Genomic DNA, 19,697 nt, shown 5'->3' with positions numbered 1-19,697 from the left:
GAAGTTAAAATACATTTTTATTTCATGCGCATGGGAGCGAAACACAGAGACGCTCGGTGTATTTTTCTCAAAATAACCTAGAACAGTCCTTAAATGTGTTACCTATCACGCTTTCCTGTGCTCACAAGATTTCCAGTGTTCCAAAATCATGCACATTCTCCTACCTCCCTATTTTCTGAAGATAACTTTTTTTAAAAATACAACTAGTCACTTACACTCGTAGCACGAATTCCTATACAATGGTATAGAATTACATTGTAGCTCTCGTGTCCTCTCAAGTATTAGCGCGCGCAGTATCGTAGTACGTACAGTAGGCTGAGTATTTGACACATATACTATTTTCATTAAAATAGAAAATATGAAAACCTGTCCCAATTTTTCAGTGCACACAACAAGTTTCCAGGGTCATCTGGCGTACCACCTGTGGGCGCTCCAAGAACCACGGTTTTAAGTAATGCAGTATGTTTATTCACTGCTGAAAAGAGCAGAAAGTAAACAAGGTTTCGGCTGTGGAGCCTTCTTCAGGCGAGAGAAAGACAGGGCAGACAGCAAAGATTAAATAGCACAGAAGAACAAAAGCTGGGAGAGTGGAGAAGGCGGGAGAAGAGGAGTTAAGAAACCTTTCTTTGAGAACGCAGACGGAGACCTGTCAAAGGTGAAATGAGAAACTATGGGCTTGGAGAAATCTTTAATCGTCACAGCCCTACCATGTTCTCTGAAGCGGTCTCCTAGTCTCCTTCTGGTTTCCCAAGTTGCCTGGGTGATCCAGAATTGTCCTGAGGGGCTCTGAATGAGTGTGGTGTTAGATATGTACTTGCTGGTGATACAGCAAGCTCTGTTGCAGGGGAAAGTGCCTGGTGTGGATGGTTGCTGAGGGGGGTCAATGGAGCTGTGAACAAGAAGGTTACACAGATTAGGTGGTTAGCGATATGAGATGATGGGGAGGTCAGAAAAGAGGGCCCCGATGTAGGGATCATCCTGTAGAATAGGAAAGTTGTCATTAATGGTCCTGGGGATAGAGAGTGTGTTAGGGTGGGAGGGAAACACCAAAGGAATGCGATTGTTAGGCCGGGAGTTCCTGATGGGGTTGATGGTCCGAGGGCTGTTTTTGCCTAGGATGAGGGCCCTGTCAATAACATGGGTGGGATATCCTCTGTTGAGAAAGGAGTACATTTTGAGTGCTTGGTTCTGGAAATCAATGTTGTCACTGCAGAGTTGTCATAGCCGAAGGAACTGTGGAAAAGGGAGAGTTTTTGGTGTGTTTGGGGTGAAATGAGTTGTACAGGAGATAGCTGTGTGAATCCGTGGGTTTGTAGTAGACTGAAGTAGAGAGTCAGGGATGGTTAATGGATAGGTTTACGTCTAGAAACGGAAGAGTAGCGGAGCATATGTTAACTGTATCTTTGAGGGACGGGTGGAAGTTGGTGAAGTGATGCAGAAAGAACTCTAGCTGGTCATTAGAGCATGTGGCAGCACCGACGCAGTCATCGATGTACCGCTTGTAGAGGTCAGGGACAAAGCCAGTGTAGGAAGTGAAGAAGCATTCTTCTTCCCAACCAACAAAAATATTGGCATTGTTGGGTCCCATTCTGGTGTCCATGGCAACTCCACTAACCTGCTGCTAAAACAGGTTGTTGAATGAGAAGGCACTGAGTGTGAGAACCAATTCTGCAAGGCGTACAAGGGTTTGGGTGGGTGGATCCAGCACTGTGCGTTTGTCCAGTGTGTGCTTGAGGGCTGTAAGACCATCATTGTGGGGAATGATGGCATAGAGAGACATGATATCCATTGTAAAAATGTAGCATTCTGGACCCTGAAACTGGAAATTGTTAAAAAGTTGGAGGGCATAGTGAGTGTCCTTGATATATGAAGGGAGCCTTTTAACCAGCGGTCTCATCAGGCTGTTGAGAAAGGCCAAGATGTGAGTAGTCGGACAGTTGCATGCTGAGACGATGGGGCTTCCAGGGGCGTGATGGGTTTGGGGATTTTGGGGAGGAGGTAAAATTGGGTTACCTGGGGATGTTCAACGATGAGCCGGGTCATCTCCTAGGGGAGTTCCCTGCTGCTGATATGAAGTTTTAAGTATGCAACCCATTTTCTGCAAAGATGTACCGTAAGACTTTCATAATACTAGAGCATCTCATTACTCTGTCAACAGTAAACTATCACTGAAGCAAAAATTAATAGCTGCCTTTTAAAAAAACTTCAGTGACTTTGAGTTTTATATATTATATATATATTTCCTAGAGCTTATAGAAGACTGGAATCATTTTCTGAAAATCAGGACGAGATGTTAAATACTTTCATATTGTAGCACAGGAGGTTTGGTAAGGACAAACAACAAGAAAGTCATCTCATTTGTCAAAAAACACAAATGTTTTATTATCAGATAAGCATCTAACACAACAGCAGTAGCAAAAACAAGGCCTAATGTAGCCTATGGCACACTAGGGTCATTCGGGGTACAGGTACATAAATAGAGGGTGGAAGATGGGTACAGGAATAAAGGGGTACAAACTGGGAATAACTGACAGTATTTACAACTGGGTGGTTAGTTGCACTGGCCAGTGGCCCTTAATCCCCGCCCAGGCTACAACTCCCATACTGTCCTTTGCTGCACACATTAGCCGGGCGCTCTTCGGCCGCAACGCAAGACGAGTGCGCCACGCTGCCCCCACCTGGGACGTCTGGCGCCTCGCAGACATCAAATAACCCAGCTACGTGACACAAAAGCTTCCAGCGCCCGACCAGAGCACTCGCTGTGGCGAGGTGGAGTCTGGTGGTCCGCCCCCCCAGGCTGGGGGAGTCTGGACCTGGCTGCTCCCTGGGCTCCTCCACGCCCTGCCCTTCGAGCGCTCCCTCGTGAGCCCCGAAGGGAGCCACCTTCCCTTGCTCCCCAAGCTGGACACCTGAGACTCGAAATTCTGCCCCCGGTCACTATTGAGCTCCTCTGGCACCCCGAGCCTGCCGAACATTCCCTCTAATAGGGTCTCGGTCACAGGAGCTGTGTTCTGATCTGGGAGAGCGTAAGTCTCAGACCGCTTTGTAAAAAAATCCACTACTACCAGGAAGTAGTAGTTGCCTGCCTCAGTGTGTGGCCATGGGCCCAGTATGTCCACCCTGACTTGCTCCATGGGTGTCCCCACCTGATGCTGCTGGAGGAGTGCTTGGGAGGGCTCTTCTCAGCTATGCAGACTACACATAGCCCAGTGGCAGAGACCCCAATTGAAGTGGCCCTGGAATCGCCCCAGAGTGCCCCACACACGGCTGGCCATGCACCACCTTGTGGAGCGACAACGGCACCACCAGCTGCCACCTGACCTCGCTGTTGGAGAGTACCTACCACCTCCTGCCTAGCACCCCCTTCGTCACCTCCAAGGCCTGCCACAGGGTGCCGAGAGCCTTCACGGATTTGGGGGTGAGGAGTCGCCTCACACTCCGCATCCCACACAAAACAGCACCCCTTCTCTGTGAGGCAGGGTGGCAAGGCTGGCGAAGTTCCAGACGAACCTCCGGTAGTGAGACGCCAACCCCAGAAAACTGCAGAGCTCTGCCACGGTGCGGGGCGTTGGCCAGTCGCACACTGTGACGTCCTTCCCGTGTCTGTAGCCACCCCTCGCGGGCCAACCCCATGCCCCAGGAAAGTAACATCCCACCTCGTTCAGTTTCCTATAGTCAACATAAAACCTCCACGAGCCGTCCTTCTTCCAGATCAAGACAACCGGAGTGGACCATGGGCTTGTAGAGGGCTCGATCACACTCCCGCTGCGGCCATCTCTCGAACCGTCTGCCCCGTGGCCGTCCACTTGACATGGGCCGTGCGTCCCCGGTGTCAATTTTGTGCTCCGTGAGAGCCAGGTGGGTGCAGTCCTTATCCCTTATCCACCACTGCTAGTCTCAAGTGAGGCCCTCACCGCTACACAGGAAGAGCTCCCTTACAGCACGCTTTGTCTCCCCCCTGCTCTTGGCCACCACATGCTGGAGGCCAGCCCCGGCACGCTCGCCCCAAGACTCACGGCTCCAGTAGGCCCTAGCAACGCCTGCTACCGCAGCCTCCACTTCCCAATCCGGTCAGCCTGCAGGTCCCGGACACCCCCCCGGAAGACGGGTCCATTCCCCCTGCTCCACCAACTCCCGCCAGCCCAAGTCATTGTAACCACCCACCTACTGCAACCAGTCCAACCCCAGAATACAGTCCTCATGGATTGGGGTGAGATAGAAGGGATGTTTTCACCCTAGTGAAACAGCACGGTCACTGTCCTCAGGCGCAGGTTGGTGGGTGCCCATCGTTGGGGTCTGGCTGTCAGAGCAGGGTGATGGTCGAGCTGCCTTGGACCAGGGTCTGCCCTCCATGAGGCAGGGAAGAAACAAGCCCCCATGGTGGCCAGTCCTTCCCACAATGGCAGGCGGGGTGTAGCACTCCTCTTGGGGCAGCCTGCCCCCCTTTAGGCCCTCTCTTTTCACAGCGGTGACAGGTGACCCGCTGTCGCCGTGCTGGCCGTCTCCTCCGCGGGGAATAACCCCTCCTTCGCCGGGTGAGGCGCTGTTAGGTAGCCCTCATAAGGGCTGTGGCCACCGTTGGTGCCGAAGAGCCACTCTGGCTGCTGGCTGCAGGCGGCTGCTGCCGCTCCTCCGCTGAGGGAACTGACGCTTCTCAGACTCTGACGTGTCGCAGATCACCGTCCATCCTTCCCGCTCCTGACACCAATTGTAGTGCAACAATCAGGTCTGCGTGAATGCAAACAGAAACTCGGTGCTTTATTTTTATTTTTTTATTAATCACAAACAAACATAAAAGCACATACCACTACACCATAAGCAAATATCAAACCCAAAACTCATACAATTCAGAAATCCAAACAGCATTTCATTACCATATCTCCGCCCTTTATACAAAACAAGAACTTCCCAAACCACACAAAATAAGTAACTCAGTGCTTTAATAGTTGGAGATGCATCCAGCACAGTAACAGCAGCAAAGAAAAGCCAGTGAAAACAGGCTACAACACACAAGGATTATTTGGGGTACAAGTACGCAGGTATGGGGTGGTAAGTGGGTAGAGGTATAAAAGGGGGTGCAAAACGGGGGCTAACTATTTATAGGGATCGGGCAACCTTTTCACGGTGTAAAGCCGTTCCTGATGGTCAACAGTACTGGCCAGTGGCTCCCTTAGACTCCGTCCTGCCCTTCACCGCAACGCCAGGCGAGGGCGCCACAATACTTTCATATTTGGTTTGAATTAATGGAGCCGCGCCACTTCAGGGACACATACGCAGTTTGTCGCACCACTGCATTAATTACTTACAAAATGCGAAAGACGCTATAACAAATTAAATCATTTTGATTCAATGCCGATTGATCTGCATCGGACATTGTTGTTAGTTTATGTTGAAGTGACCACTAATGTACTCCCTCACTCTCTCTATTGCACGCAATTAATATTAAACTGTGTTAAACCTGTATCTAAAGCTTTGGATTTGTGGTTCGATTGGCAAAACTGCTTACCATCCCAAACCTTTGGGGTTGTACTACGTATAATTACGGATCAATTCTGATCAAACTTAAGAAATGTATGCTGTATGTTGAACAGTTGTAGAATTAAAACAGAATACACACATACACGCTGTATATAAGTATGTGTAAGTATGAAAGTAAATAACCGCTTCACGTTTAATCTACACGTATAGTCTACAGTCTTCAGATTTCGGTTAATGACCTCAAATCCCGTCCATGTCCTCAGACGTAAACTAGGAGGTAGTCCCCAAATGTACCCAAAAACCCAACTGGAGTTTGCCACGTTGGAGGACTCTTGGGCCGTTTTCTGTATTCGACTTGTGGACATCTGTAAAAACACACCAGAAGGTGGCAGTACACCTCTGACAACCAGAATGCCCTGTGCCCACTAGCCCGCTGTAAGAAATAAGTTCATCATCAGCTGATGGTCTAATGGGTATTTCAAAAAAGGCACAGAAAAATCTGACAAAGTACACTAGAAAATTAGATAAAATGTTTTTGTGTCAATATTTGTTAATCGCCCTTGATTTAATAATAACATTTAGACTGATTTTAAAAACCCGGGTTACACGGTGAAAGTTTTAAAACACAGAATCTTTAACTTCAGACGTTTTTAAGTTTTTTAAGAAAATGCCAAATCCTACTGACACAGACATTCCGAAGGACTTCTTCAAATGCCATAACAAGAACTGTATCAGTTAGTGAAGACAACAACCCCGTTACTTTCAAAACTTAAATTGTTAAAAACTGGGAAGCTTGTGCAACTTTTGCGTGTCTGGTAATGATTGGCAGTTCAAAGAGCCAACCGGCCATCGTTTCACCTTCTTAATCGCTTTCGGGGCAGCCAATCAGCTGATTGAAGAGGGTGGTCTGGCACTTAGCTAACAGCCGCTTCGTCCCCAGGTGAGGTCATTGTGCACGACATGGAGACAGGTAATGCTCTCGAAATTACTTTACATGGCTGGAGCTTTAGAACGTGGGACGTTAAAGTCGGCATACGTCCTAGTTACTAATTTTCAAGCTCTGTGAGCTGATGTCAGTTTGTAGATAATTATTACATTATGTTTGATGACCTATTTAGAATCAGCTTATAATCAGGTTACTGTTAACGTTGCTGTGTGCCTCTCTATCCTTTGAGAATAGCTGAAACCAGATAACGTGTTCGGTGCCGGGAACCGCGATCTCAAAATTATTTTAACGGTAACTGCGCACAGACCGGAAAACTCAGCTGTTGATTGAGAGGAAATCGAGTCTTAAATGTACAGTATGTGACGTCGGGTAAGATCCAAACAGCCATCCACAGTACGAAGAGTAATTTAGTTCGTTATTCGCACGGTGTAGTGTTATACCGTGTTGCGTTTGCTTGTCACTCCTGCTCCAACAAAACAAACGCTGTCCGAGGTCCTGGCGTGAGCGAGTTGGTGTTTTTTTATCAGTAGTTACTGGTACATTGCTGAGTTTATCATCTATGTCGGGCAAGAGGAGTGAGCTTACCTCAAGACAGCTTACAGTGTCACTTTTGTGAGTACAAGTTTAATTTTTTTGAAAGTAACGACTCAAATACGGAACTAAAGTAAAAGGAGAGTCCCCATTACCTGTAAAGCACTTTGAGTGGAGTGTCCAGAAAAGCGCTATATAAGTGTAAGCAATTATTATTATTATTAAAGTAAAACAATTCACTAATGTCCGATCATCTCAACAGAATCTTAAAAAGATGCATTCAACCAGTTGACACAATTTTTAGAGTATGTGAGCGGTAACCAGAACTCATACACTATAGAAGAGTACGGTATCTCAACAGTTTAATCAATACTGCAATTTGAACGACTATGAGGCCTGGGATCCAGGATGTGGAGGTCAGGGGTGAAGGGCAGTGTGAAGGAGAGGGACGAGTCCCCACAGTAGTTCAAATTTTGAGATTATCTGGTGTGCCTTCAGATAAACCAGTGTGCCGAGCATGATTCATGACAACATGTCTTTCTGTTTGGTGTTAATGACGGACTGTACACAAGCTGACATAGCTTTTGTAAAGCCCTGCCTTTCATTGACGGCAGTCCGACATCTCATTCTTGCTTTGTTGCTTTTTAGCGTGCCATGTGCTTCCTCTGCATGGACGCCACTTTGTTTGTGTCGGGCGGCGCGGCTCACGGCCTGTGTTCTTGGTTTCAGCCGTGTGAAGGCCCTCTATCATGGCCAGGCGCTGGAGGGAGCTAGTGGCCGTGCAGGGGACAGGAGCGCACCAGCCGTCGTGTGGCAGCCTGGCCCGCAGTGCTGGGAGACGCTGTTCAGGACCCGGAGTGGACACTGACACCCGCGGGTGCCGCCCCAGCCCCACCGCGCTCTCCGCTATAGCTCTCCTCATAGCTGTGCCTCCGAGCCCGGACAAGTCGACCCCCTGCGAGACTGTCGTCCAGTGCCCGCGTGCCTTTCGGATTACGAACGTGTTTTCAGAGCCAAGCTCTTCACAGAGCTGCTGCTGCTGCTGCTGCTGCTGCTAACAGCCACCGGTTTTCTGTCCGGGTGGAGGGGTCCTGCCTCTTTTGAGAACTGCTTTGCAAGTGGACATGAACTTCTGCCGAACTGGTGGGGCTGTTGGACCCGGGTCAGTCTGAGCAAGTCCGGAAGTTCTCCGGCGCTGGGGGCCATGGCTGAATCGTTCGACCCCCGGCGCAGGGACATGACTAACGGCGCCACACACGCGGGGGCCCGCCACCTGCTGAGGAGGCAGCAGCGGCAGCAGAACGGGCAGGCCAGGGGCCTCCGCTCGCCCTCGCCCATGGGCAGGGTCATCCTCATCAACTCCCCCGTCGACGGTACAGTGGGGGGTGCTTTCCTGTGTTATTCATTCCCAGTTTTCCCTGTCCATAGACTCATGTGCAAGTTGTGCCTGTGAGGAATGAAAGCAGTTCCTAAGTGCTTCAACCAATTCAGGGTTGCAGGGAAGCACTGGGACACCAGTCCATCAAAGGGCATCCATGGGCACAGACCAGGACAAATTCTCCCAGAGGCCAATAAACCTGTGTGAACACAGGGAGAACATACAAACTCCACACAGATAGCGTGCCAAGAATTTGAACCCATTTGAAGCCCCAGCTGGCAGCAATGCTAATCATTAAGCCACTTTGCCATCCCTTATACATCATTTCTGTGGATATAAACTCAAGATAACATGTTTGACAGCTGCATTGTAAAGCTCTGTGCTGCAGAACACTTCAATGTGCTGCACATCAAAATGGACCCCAAGCAATACGGCAGTACACACCACAAGGTGTGCCTGGGCCCAGCGTGACCATGGTGTGTACCTGCAGTGTGTGGGCCAGTGTGACAGCTGGACAGACCCACTCACTGTCCTTCATGGTCCTTCCTAAATGGGCTATATTGAGCCCCTATGTGGCACACAACTCTAATTCTACAGTTGCAATGAATTGGGCTCTCATACAAGAGCCCGCAGCTCATGAAACCCAGTATGGCTCAAGCTGTTTCACAGTGGAGGCTTGGGTCCAGCTCAATGTTAACCCAAGTCTGAGGGATGACCTGGTAACACCACTGAGTTCAGAGTCACAATCTTCACGTGCATTTAAGTGCATTCAGGACTTTACCGGAAGCTCCCTTCTTTAAGAAAACAAAGTTCCTATGCGTCTGCCTGGTTTTTTACATATGATTAAGGTTTGGTTGTATCGAGGTTTGTTTAGTGCTTTCTCTAACAATAGCAACATATTGGGTATTACTATTTAGTTGTGGCCTTTGTGGTTTTGATGACTGTTTTGAAGAAAAAGTCTTAAGTATTATAACTTAAATATTTTTTTAGAGTAGATGTTTGTTTCAGAACAGCTCCCCTAAAACCCACAAGAGGGAGAAGCATACAGAGCAGTAACAGAGCACTGCCATATTAAAATGAGCACCATTGAAGTAATAGGATTACAAATTGCCCCCAATCTTTATGGCGGAAATGTCAGCTTGCTGGCTGAGTCTCTGTGTTAAGCCCTGCATGCCAAAGTTGCTATCGTAGCAGAAAGCCAAAGCTGTTTTAATGTAGCAGTGTTCTGTGGTTATTTCTCTACAGTCCTATGAATGGCTATAAACAAGTGGAGGCCATTCAGCTCCATCTAGCTAGTAGATAGTAGCTAATTGATCAAAGCATCCGATCTCATTGTTCATTGAAGGAAAGCAGGGTTTTGACTTAAATAAAATGGATAGCATGTTCCACACTTGCACAGACTTTGGTCTTTTCTCAGTTTGAATTGCTCTTAGACTAGTTTCCACTTATGTCCTTCCTCCTTATGTCAATGCTGTAAAAGCTCATTTCAGTGTGGCAGGGTTCTGCAGTTTTTTGTCTCTAGTCATTCCAGAGCAGTCTTGTCTCTGTTGACCGACGCAGGTGGAGACGACAGCGAGGACATCCACACCATCACGGTGGACAAGAGTGCCGATGGCAAGCTGGGCTTCAGTGTGCGTGGAGGCTCGGAGCACGGCCTGGGAATCTTCGTCAGTAAAGTGGAGGACAACAGCTCAGCGGGTAAGTGGGGGAGAGAAACGCCGCCGTGTTCAGCCAGCCTGCTGACAGTGACAGTGACAGTGTCACAAGACAGTGCTGAAGAGTGTGCAAACAGCCGTGAATTTATTCTGAAAGCAATGCTGTTCTCAGGCAGTGGAATTAGGCTTCCTTTAGTTTCTAGGAGAAAAATCACAGGCAAAAAGTGATGTGAAAATTTTTAAAGTGCAAGAAGCTATACAGGTGTGGACAAGTTTGTGCAGTTATATATTTTTTGTTAGACTTTATGTAAAGATTATAATAATAATAATCTGTATTTTATATAGTGCCTTTAAAGGTGGCTTCTCAAAGCGCTTAAATAAGATGAATGTTTTTCCCACCATAGTAAAAAGCTTTTAATGGAATCTTTTTAATAGTTTTAATAGCTGTCATGTTTCTGGAGAAATAAGTTGCCCACAGATGGTTTTGTAAATAAAGCTAGTCAAGGGTGAGTTGGAGGAAGTGATGTCATCTCCCTGCGTGTGACTCTGCCCACAGAGCAGGCTGGGCTGTGCGTGGGAGACAAGATCATGGAGGTCAACGGGGTTAACCTGGAGAGCATCACCATGAGCAGTGCGGTCAAGGTCCTGACGGGCAACAACCGCCTGCGCATGGTCGTGAGGCGTGTGGGCAAAGTGCCTGGCATCCGCTTCTCTAAGGAGAAGACCACCTGGTAGGCCCTCTCCAGACTCCTCTCTGTTCAATACTCTTTGTCATTGTAGTGTGGAAGCAGGCAGGAGGGACCTGGTTATTATTGCAGAATCCGACCCTGGAATTAGTCCCACAAGAAAAAAAAAAGGATTCAAAATCTAGAGCCCAACACTACAGGTGGTAGAAAAAGAAAAAAGCTTACTCTAGCGTGTATTTTGGAATTGGTGTTAGGCTTTATTTGGAGGTGATAAAAAGAGCAATTTGACCTCTGGAGCAGAGAAAGTCCTCCTGCCAATGCATATAGAGTGATTTTAATAATTTTCTAGTGCCCAGTTTTATTTTATACAAACCAGTTATCATGCCATGATGACATGTCAAAGCCGGAAGTTGCTTTGTTATTCTGCCTATGAAACCACAGCAAGACTTTCTTGGATCATGGGATTTCCTTGCTCTTGCTAGGTTAGATTAAGCTGATGGTTTTGCCTTTTTAACACTTTTCAAAGTGCAGTACAGCAACTGACGCCTAAAAGCCCACCCGTGAATGCCAGGGTTTTGTTATAGCATGTCCATGTCATGCAATAATCCTGTGGGCCTGACTGATGGTTCATTTCACCTACTTGTGGGGAAAGTAGCACAAACCACGTGATCACATCTGGATACATGAGAGACTGGCAAACCAATAGACTGAAGCGGTGTTTATGTGCACATGCTTCATAATACACCGTCTTCAAGAGGGAACTTGTCTTTGTAGTTAACAGTCAACTCCAAACATTTCTTAACACTGTAAAATGTATTTTCTAATTCATGTAAGTTGCGTGTCATTTCCAATGTGCCATATGCTTCAGAAGCGTGTGCCAGTGTTCCATTGTATAGTCACAGCCAGCAGTTCAGTAATGCCAAGGGCCAACTGAAGACTCACATAACAAGACATTTACCAACCCCACGCTTGTTAGAGCAGCTCCTTTAGTATGATAGGATTAGTAAAATTTCTTTGTCTTTGTAAGACATGCCTTAAGATACTGTTTCTCTTTTCCAGCCTCTTGGTGCATTAATGGCCCAGGTGTTCGTCTAACTGAATGGATTGTAATTTGTGCTTTACCCTTTGTGATCCCTCTAAAGTACAAGCGCCATATTTCATAGTCTTTAGTGGAAAGTGATCCAGGTTTAATCCTGTCAGACTGGCACTGGAGAGCTGCTGTCTCGGAGCCAGCGAACTGTGACCTCAGCAGGCAGCGGGGCACACAGACTGATCCTGTGTCCCCACTGCAGGGTCGACCTGATCCACCGCCGAATGGTGGTGGAAGAGAGCGGCCGCACGCCCTCCGAGGCCAGCTCGGACGGAGCCCTGCGGCGGATCGTGCACCTCTACACCACCTCCGATGACTACTGCCTGGGCTTCAACATCCGGGGTGGCAAGGAGTTCGGCCTCGGGATCTACGTCTCCAAGTATGGGCTGCAGAAAGGAATACCATGGGTCACTTGTGTTCTGCATGCATTTGCCTGTTACCTGCTTTCTTTTAGGCGGGAGCTATGAAGAGACAGGCTCCTTTGCTTGTTTCCGGTGCCTGCTGCTCTGCCCTCTTAAAAAGCAAATTCTCCAGTTATTCCACATGTGCTTCTGTTCTTTTGGTAGCCTTTTCTGACTCCTGCAGCAGCATCAACGTCAGCCTCTACATCACACAGTCCGCTTTTTTTTCGGCTTGTTCTTTGAAATTAATCCCTCCATTTCTTGACAACCTCTAGGAACAAAATCAATTCCTGTTGTTTTTACAAAATCATCATATTTTAACAGACCTCAAAGTAACAACTAATAGGTTTATTCCATGCTGAAAAAAGAAGAAAGAAAACAATGTTTTGGCTGTGGAGCCTTCTTCTGGTGTGAGGGGTAATAGGTTTATTCCATGCTGAATATAGAAGAAAGAAAACACAACATTTGAGCTGTGGAGCCTTCTTTGGGTGTGAGCAGTACTTCCTTCAGTTTGGGTGGAGCAGTGGCTCTGTGGCTGGCAGGTTGCTGGTTAAAATCCCACAGCCGACAGAGAAATCCTACTCCGTTGGGCCCCTGAGCAAGGCCCTTAACCCCAACTGTTCCAGGCGCTCTTTACAATACCTGACCCTGCGCTCTGCCCCCAAGCTTCTCTCCCTGTCTGTGTGTCTTATGGAGAGCAAGCTGGGGTATGCAAAAAGAGAAATTTCTAAAGCAAGAAATTGTATATGGCTATTAAAGTGATCTTTCTCTCTTATCTTATAAGAAAGCTCCATAACCGAAAACGTGTTTTCTTTCTTATCTTTTCAGCATGGAATAAACCTGTTACTTGTTCCTTTGCAGCCTACACTTGCTGACACAGCTCCCCACCTGAACTACTTCAGACCTCAAAGTAGTCTGGTGACTGGTACAGAGCTGCATAACTCAGCTAACGTATTCCAGAAATGAAACTGTGCACTCCATACCACAATTAAACATGAATTGTCTTTAATTAGTGTGTACTGTACTAACACTATAACCACGTGTTAGAACATATGTATGATGACGTTGCCACTGTGCCAACAGTGGAGGCAGATGTTCTACAAACAATTAGATTTAATTGTTTTTAATAAACAAATACTTAGAAAATTATTAAAAAATAGGAAAATTTTTCAAGATTGAATTGAGATTGAAATATTTGTCCTACATCACTGACCAATGGCCAAGAGAAGAGTGGCTCTGGCTGCAGTCTGTCCTTCATGCAGCTCTGGCTAGGGGACTGTGCAGACACAGGCACCACTAGAAAGAAAAGTATAGAAGGGGTACTGTGCTAAATTAATGTACTATTGCCTGTTTTATTTACAAAAATGGGCACATGTACCCATTTTGCCAGCAGGCCAAGTTGCTTAAAGTTAAAATCTTGCTTACAATTCTGTATGTGGTTTCTCCAACTTTTGATTTCTCCTTGTGAAATTTGGAAGCCCTGTTGTTCCATACACCCACTTTCACGAGGAAAAGCAATTTCTACATTGTTGTTGAAGCTGCTACTTTTTCAAGAAACTGTCTGAATGAATCTTTGGATCAATTAGCTACTGAAAAACCAAACAAGACTGGCCTCTTCTCTTTTCTGGCTGTGTACACTCTAATGTTCTTAGCCTTTCAGGTTACCACACACTCAAGTGAATAGCTAAGGTGTATAATAATAACATAATTGTATTAACCCTATACAATTTTTTTGCATTAGGAATTTTGTCTTTTCACATACCCCAGCTTGCTCTCCATGAGACACACAGACAGAGAGAAGCCTGGGGTAAGAGAGTAGGGTCAGCCATTGTACAGCACCCCTGGAGCAGCTGGGGTCAAGGGCCTTGCTCAGGGGCCCAACAGAGTAGGATTCCCCTGCCGGCCACAGGATTTGGACTGGCAACCTTCCAGCCTTAGGCAGAGATCCTTAGTCACAGAGCCACCACTCCACCCCAGTGAATTGGTTAAATTAGATAAGCAGATCTAGAGTAGCCAATTTGAAACCATAATTTACAACATTTTCAGTAAAACCATAGGCAGGTTTTAGAAATCAGAATTGAGATCTGTGCTGCTGAGAAATAAAGAGAGGATGTATAGAAAAGTGCATTTGTATGTAGGCAATATTAAGACCCAGCCTTTGAAGCAAAATCTTGTGTGGTGTTACAGTCTGTGATGGTTTTTTTTATGTGTTTAGGCTGGATCCGGGAGGCCTGGCAGAACAAAACGGGATTAAAATGGGGGATCAGATTTTAGCCGCCAATGGGGTCAGCTTTGAAGACATCAGCCACAGCAGCGCAGTGGAGGTGTTGAAGAGCCATACCCACATCATGCTGACCATCAAGGTAATGGCTGCAGTGCCCCCTGCAGTGGCACTGACGGCCAAGCTGGGCGTAACGGCATGCTGGTCATGTGGTCCCTGGATGAGGGGTCTGGATTCGTGTGGGTATAGGGCAGCAGCGTGATCACTGATCTCAGAAACTGTGCAAGGCTGGGCCTGGTCAGCACTGGGATTTTTTTAAAAGAAAAACAGGTTGCCGCTGCAAGGCCATAGGTGTACCAATGGGTGGGGCTCTTCCCTCGGGACCAAAGTTTCCCAGACCGGCTCCCCCCGTATTAGTGAATGATTACGCTGTGTGAGATGTTAAAGCCAAGTCCCGACTAAATGATTGTTTAAGATCCCAAAGGAGCTTACCGATCCAAGGACATAATCCTGGTGTTGTTGGACCAGTAGGTGACTTCACTCTGGACCAGGCTTTTTAAACCAATGATCCAGGATGGTAACTAGGGTCACTGTGCAATAGGAGGAGACCTCTTTCAGAGGAACAAGTAATAGGTTTATTCCATGCTGAAAAAAAGAAGAAAGAGAACACAACGTTTCGGCCGTGGAGCCTTCTTCAGGTGTGAGAGAGACAGGGCAGTAGGCAAAGGTAAAGTAGCGGGAGAACAAAGGTTGGGAGGGAGGAGGAGTGAGAGGCGGGAGCAGGGGACAGAAAGAGAGGCCAATCAAGAGGTGGTTCCCCTGTCCCCTGCTCCCGCCTCTCACTCCTCCTCCCTCCCAACCTTTGTTCTCCCGCTACTTTACCTTTGCCTACTGCCCTGTCTCTCTCACACCTGAAGAAGGCTCCACGGCCGAAACGTTGTGTTCTCTTTCTTCTTTTTTTCAGCATGGAATAAACCTATTACTTGTTCCTTTGCAGCCTACGCATGCTGACGCAGCTACCCACCTGACCTCTTTCAGATGTGTGTCCTGGCTGCTTGGTTATTAAAAGTTCAGTAGCCCCGTTTGTAAGAGTAAGGGTATTAACCCCAGTGTCTTGGTACATTTTGACCGCACAGATTTCCCTTTTAACTTGATTTATACAAACTACTGTATTCTTCATCTCTGCACCTGATCTGCCTTGCTGTGGAGCTGCACTGCAGTGGGGGATAAAGTAGGGCCCCTCTTACTATATGTAAAGCATTTTGGGTACTTTGGTACTTTGGGTACTTTGAGTTGAAAAGTGTTACTGTATACTGTAGATGTTTAATCATGGGGTTTTTGTGTGATGTACTTCCTAAGAACAGGCATCAAGCAGCAGCAGGTGAGCAAGACTAGCGAAAGGCATACTGAAATTACCTGCCAGTACAGTACGTGAGCAGGTTCTTTCCAGCAGTTGAGGAAAAAAATCAAGCAATTTATGTGGACAGGTTAAAGGAATGTCAGGCTTCATAGAACAGTTCATAACTGTTAGTGCTGAAGTGAATTAAATACATCAACTTCAGTTGGTGAATAGAAAAAAAAAACCCTCCTGGTGAAGAGCTTGCAGAACTAAAACATAATGAAAAATCAATTTTTGATCAAGAAAATATAAGAAATATGGTTCACGTCATTTGCATGTGTATTTCTTTTCAAAAGGATCATTTCTGTAGTCAACCCACATAACAAATGATGTGGCTAAGTGCTACCGTGCATTAATTGTTGTCACTGCGCGTTAAACAACACAGCCTCTTATTAAGTGCAGCAGTGGGGCAGTGTGGGGAGATGGACAGCTGGCATTCAACCAGGGCTTTCTTGTGTGACTCACTTTACTCGAGAAGGCTTGGGTTTCACCTGTGAAAAATAGCTGCAGGATGTGCATTATTCACAAGCCTGTGGGGATCAGGTTATTAGTCTTGTTTTATGTGTTTGCTTTGTTCCCTTAGCGTTAAACAAATAGCCCGTATTTGGGCAGGCTTTGTTCCTAAATCCCCTATTTTCTGTGTCTTCTGGCATTATTGAGTGTGGGGCAGCGTAGGGGGTAGAGGGTTTGAGAATATTATCAAATTTAAACATTAATTTAAGGCTAAGGTTTGGGATGGGAATAGGTAATTGTAAATTACCCAAAATGTTAGATCAAAGGAGTTGGTGGCCTTTGCTGACCTGTAGGTAGAGGATTGGGTAACTGCAGTTAAGAGGTTTGCCAGAGAGGGGGAGAGGTCAGATCGGAGAAGAAGGAAGATGTGGATCTCATTCCCTTACCCACCTTAAGAAATACAGCAGGAATTCAGATTAACAAGAGAAGAATGAAAGTCGTAGAAAAACTTCACTGTGCAGATATAATGGTGCAGTAGCTCCAACAAGCTGTAAAATGTTTAGGGTTGCAGGTAGCTTGCTGGGTAGGCATGGCTCCAGGTGAGGCTTGAGGGTTGAAAGATAGCTAAGCTGCCTCTACAACAAGCTGCAGTGAATGAAAGTGGTTTTCTGTGTTCTGTGTCCTAAGAGCTGGTTTCCCAATAACATGTCATGAGACTGGCTTTGTGACACTTCTCTGATATGCTGCCGAGCTGAGCCACTGTTTGCATTGTGGGACAGAAGCAGCAGAGCCTTCCCTGGGCTGGTCCCCTCTGGAATGTTATTGAAAGCCAGTTCCTCGATTGTACAGCAATTGTAGCACATTTAAAACTGTTGTTCACTCAAATAGTTCATTAACATTTGCAAACTTGTCATAATAATGATACTAAAAATGTGTCTGTCTAGCCAGTCGGTCCCAGAGGTTCTGGCTGAAACAGAAGAATGGCAGCTTTGGGCCCTGGGAGTCATGGGAGAGCTGAGGGTTCATGGCAGGGTCATGGGAGGAGAGACTGATGTGAAAGTGAGGGCATGTGTACTCCGGTGGTTGATTAGTTTGGAAGAAAACCTTCCTGCCAGAAAGAGAGGGAAAGTCTTTGTTATCCCTAAGGAGCAATTTGTTTTACAGCAGCAGACGATATAAAGAAAACACACAAACAACACCCATATACAGTACAGTACATGCACAAAAGAATCATCTGTAAAGTAAGGTTCTAGCCACAAGTAACAGCTATAAATGAGAACTTGAACCTGTTCTTGTTTAATTGGAGAAGTCTGTATCTGCATTATAAGGGTAATAATTGGACTTCATTAAACAAAAGGTGTGAAAGGAAAAACTCATAACTGATAGATGTGGGATAGGGCTGAAAGATCACCACTAATGACTTTCTGACATAGTTTGACAACACTCCCCAGTTTGTTCTTACTGCTCAAATTCAGATTCCTAAAATCAGCCAATCAGGGTAAAAGTTAAAGCAGATTCAATAAAAGGAAATCAATTTTAAAATGTTTAAGTTTCCTTAAGAGAAATAGGTGCTGTTGCTCTTATTTGAAAATAATATCAATATTTACCTCAAAATTTAACTTGCAGTCCAGAACAGTCCCCAAATCCTTACATTTATCTACAATCTCCACTGGTTCACCCCTGATGCAGGTTTGAGTGGGGTTTCTCGTGAATGGAATTGCCATCTGATCTAAGAGACATTCAACTTCTAATAGTTTTGTTAGCGCCAAGTGGCAAAAGCATCTACAACTGGCTAATGGCCCCACTCATCTGCTTGCAGAAAAGAACAGTAACAGAGTTGTATGTAACTTAATTATGCGGACCGAGTGGTGAAAACTACCATTTTTATACAGAACAAAGAGTAAGGGAGACAATACAACATCATAGGGGTGAACCAGTGGAAGACTACTGCTTGTTAGACAACGCATTGTTGACTCTCACCCTCTGAGTTCTGTCTGTAATAAAATCAGTAACCCAGCTGACAGGATTAAGATCAAGACCAAAATTAGACAATACTGTAGCTGACATTAGTTGCCAGTAAATAAGTCTGAATACAACTAAATGCTGAAGAAAAACTGCAAAAAAGAGCAATTGTATGCCATACAGCTGTTTTTGCCAGCTGCATGAACTTGTAAATACATGGTAACGTGCCACGCAGTGTAGAATTTACTGTTTATACATTTGAGCAGTCTCTGTTTCTTTATGTGATTATCAATTTGTCAGAGAAGATAGTTTAACAGCTTCTAATAGGAACTGTTTAATGACATGTGAGGGGCAGTGTGGATCGGAAACAGGCTGTGCTGTGAAATGTACTGTATCTAGTTTTGGAGTGCAATAAAGCTCCTTCTGCTGGGCCTCACGCTGTCTCACAGACGTCTGTCCTACCCCTGTCTTCCAGGAAGCTGGGAGGTATCCTGCTTACAAGGAGATGGTGGCAGAATACAGCTGGCTCAATAAGTGTGAGTGTCTTCAATTGCTTTGCTTGCTGTGGACCGTGGACAGACCTTCTAACTCTAGTACTGACAAGCAGGCTCCACGTACAGTATTTGCATACAAATCTGTACCTTTAATGAAGTGAATGTTCCTTAAGTCCGCAAGAAAAGTCCTATGTGTATGTTACTGGAAGATAATTGTTAATTGTTTAGTTGATCACTCATTCTGGAATAAAAAAACAAGAACAGGAACACCACTGATCTACAGTATCCCTTGATTTTTCTGTCTGGTCTCTCCTATCATTCTTTTAAAGCAATTACAGAATTGACCCCCTATAGCCATACCACTGTCATATTTAAGGGCCTTGAATAATGGCAATTAGTAATTAAAAAATAAATAAATGTTGTGATCTGAAATTCAGCCATTTCTTTTAATTTCATCAATGGAATAGGCCGCCATCACATTTTCTAATAATTCGGAAATGCTTTGAGCATAGTGAGTACTACATGGCCTACATCAGTACAACAGGGTTTTTTATAGGCAAACAGCACTGATTGCACAGAAAGTAATTCACCAGCCATGTGACAAGTCTTACCTTCCACTGCATGTACTGTAGCATTACTAACTCATGTCATCTAGAACTCATGATAGTCCTGACTTCACACAAATGATAACCTTCCTCTCTTCACAAACATGAAGACATGTTCCAGAGTGAATGTGGGATTGCTGAATATGAATTCTAATTGTTAGGAAGGTGTTTTCTGAATTGTTTAACCCAGATCTTTTAAAATGCAGCTTCACTGAGCTGCTTGGTAGACAGAACACCGGCTAAATGCATCTTATGCAGTATTTGTTCTTCAGATTTGTGCCTCTCACTAGCAGAAGTCTGTTAAGAATTTTTACAGACAGTGCAGGGTCACATTAAAATAAGCAGCCCCTGTTACCAACCGTGCTTTTACACACCAACGTATGAACACAAGTCTAGTG

General features: G+C 45.8%; 1 protein-coding gene across 1 annotated transcript in view; it reads left to right on the top strand.

Moving 5' to 3' along the window:
* Positions 1 to 8,159: 8,159 nt before the first annotated feature.
* Positions 8,160 to 19,697, top strand: part of LOC148835125 (PDZ domain-containing protein 7-like) — a 38,737-nt gene continuing 27,199 nt past the window's right edge. The window contains exons 1-6 of the mRNA XM_088917718.1: positions 8,160 to 8,328; positions 9,894 to 10,031; positions 10,545 to 10,719; positions 11,967 to 12,143; positions 14,381 to 14,528; positions 18,676 to 18,736. Of these exons, the coding sequence (XP_088773844.1) occupies positions 8,160 to 8,328; positions 9,894 to 10,031; positions 10,545 to 10,719; positions 11,967 to 12,143; positions 14,381 to 14,528; positions 18,676 to 18,736 (868 nt within the window). The remainder of the gene's footprint in view (positions 8,329 to 9,893; positions 10,032 to 10,544; positions 10,720 to 11,966; positions 12,144 to 14,380; positions 14,529 to 18,675; positions 18,737 to 19,697) is intronic.

Source organism: Atractosteus spatula, chromosome 5 (genome assembly GCF_055471065.1).
Source record: "Atractosteus spatula isolate fAtrSpa1 chromosome 5, fAtrSpa1.hap1, whole genome shotgun sequence".
Taxonomy (NCBI): Eukaryota; Metazoa; Chordata; class Actinopteri; order Semionotiformes; family Lepisosteidae; genus Atractosteus; species Atractosteus spatula.
This window is presented reverse-complemented; position numbering and strand designations above follow the sequence as displayed.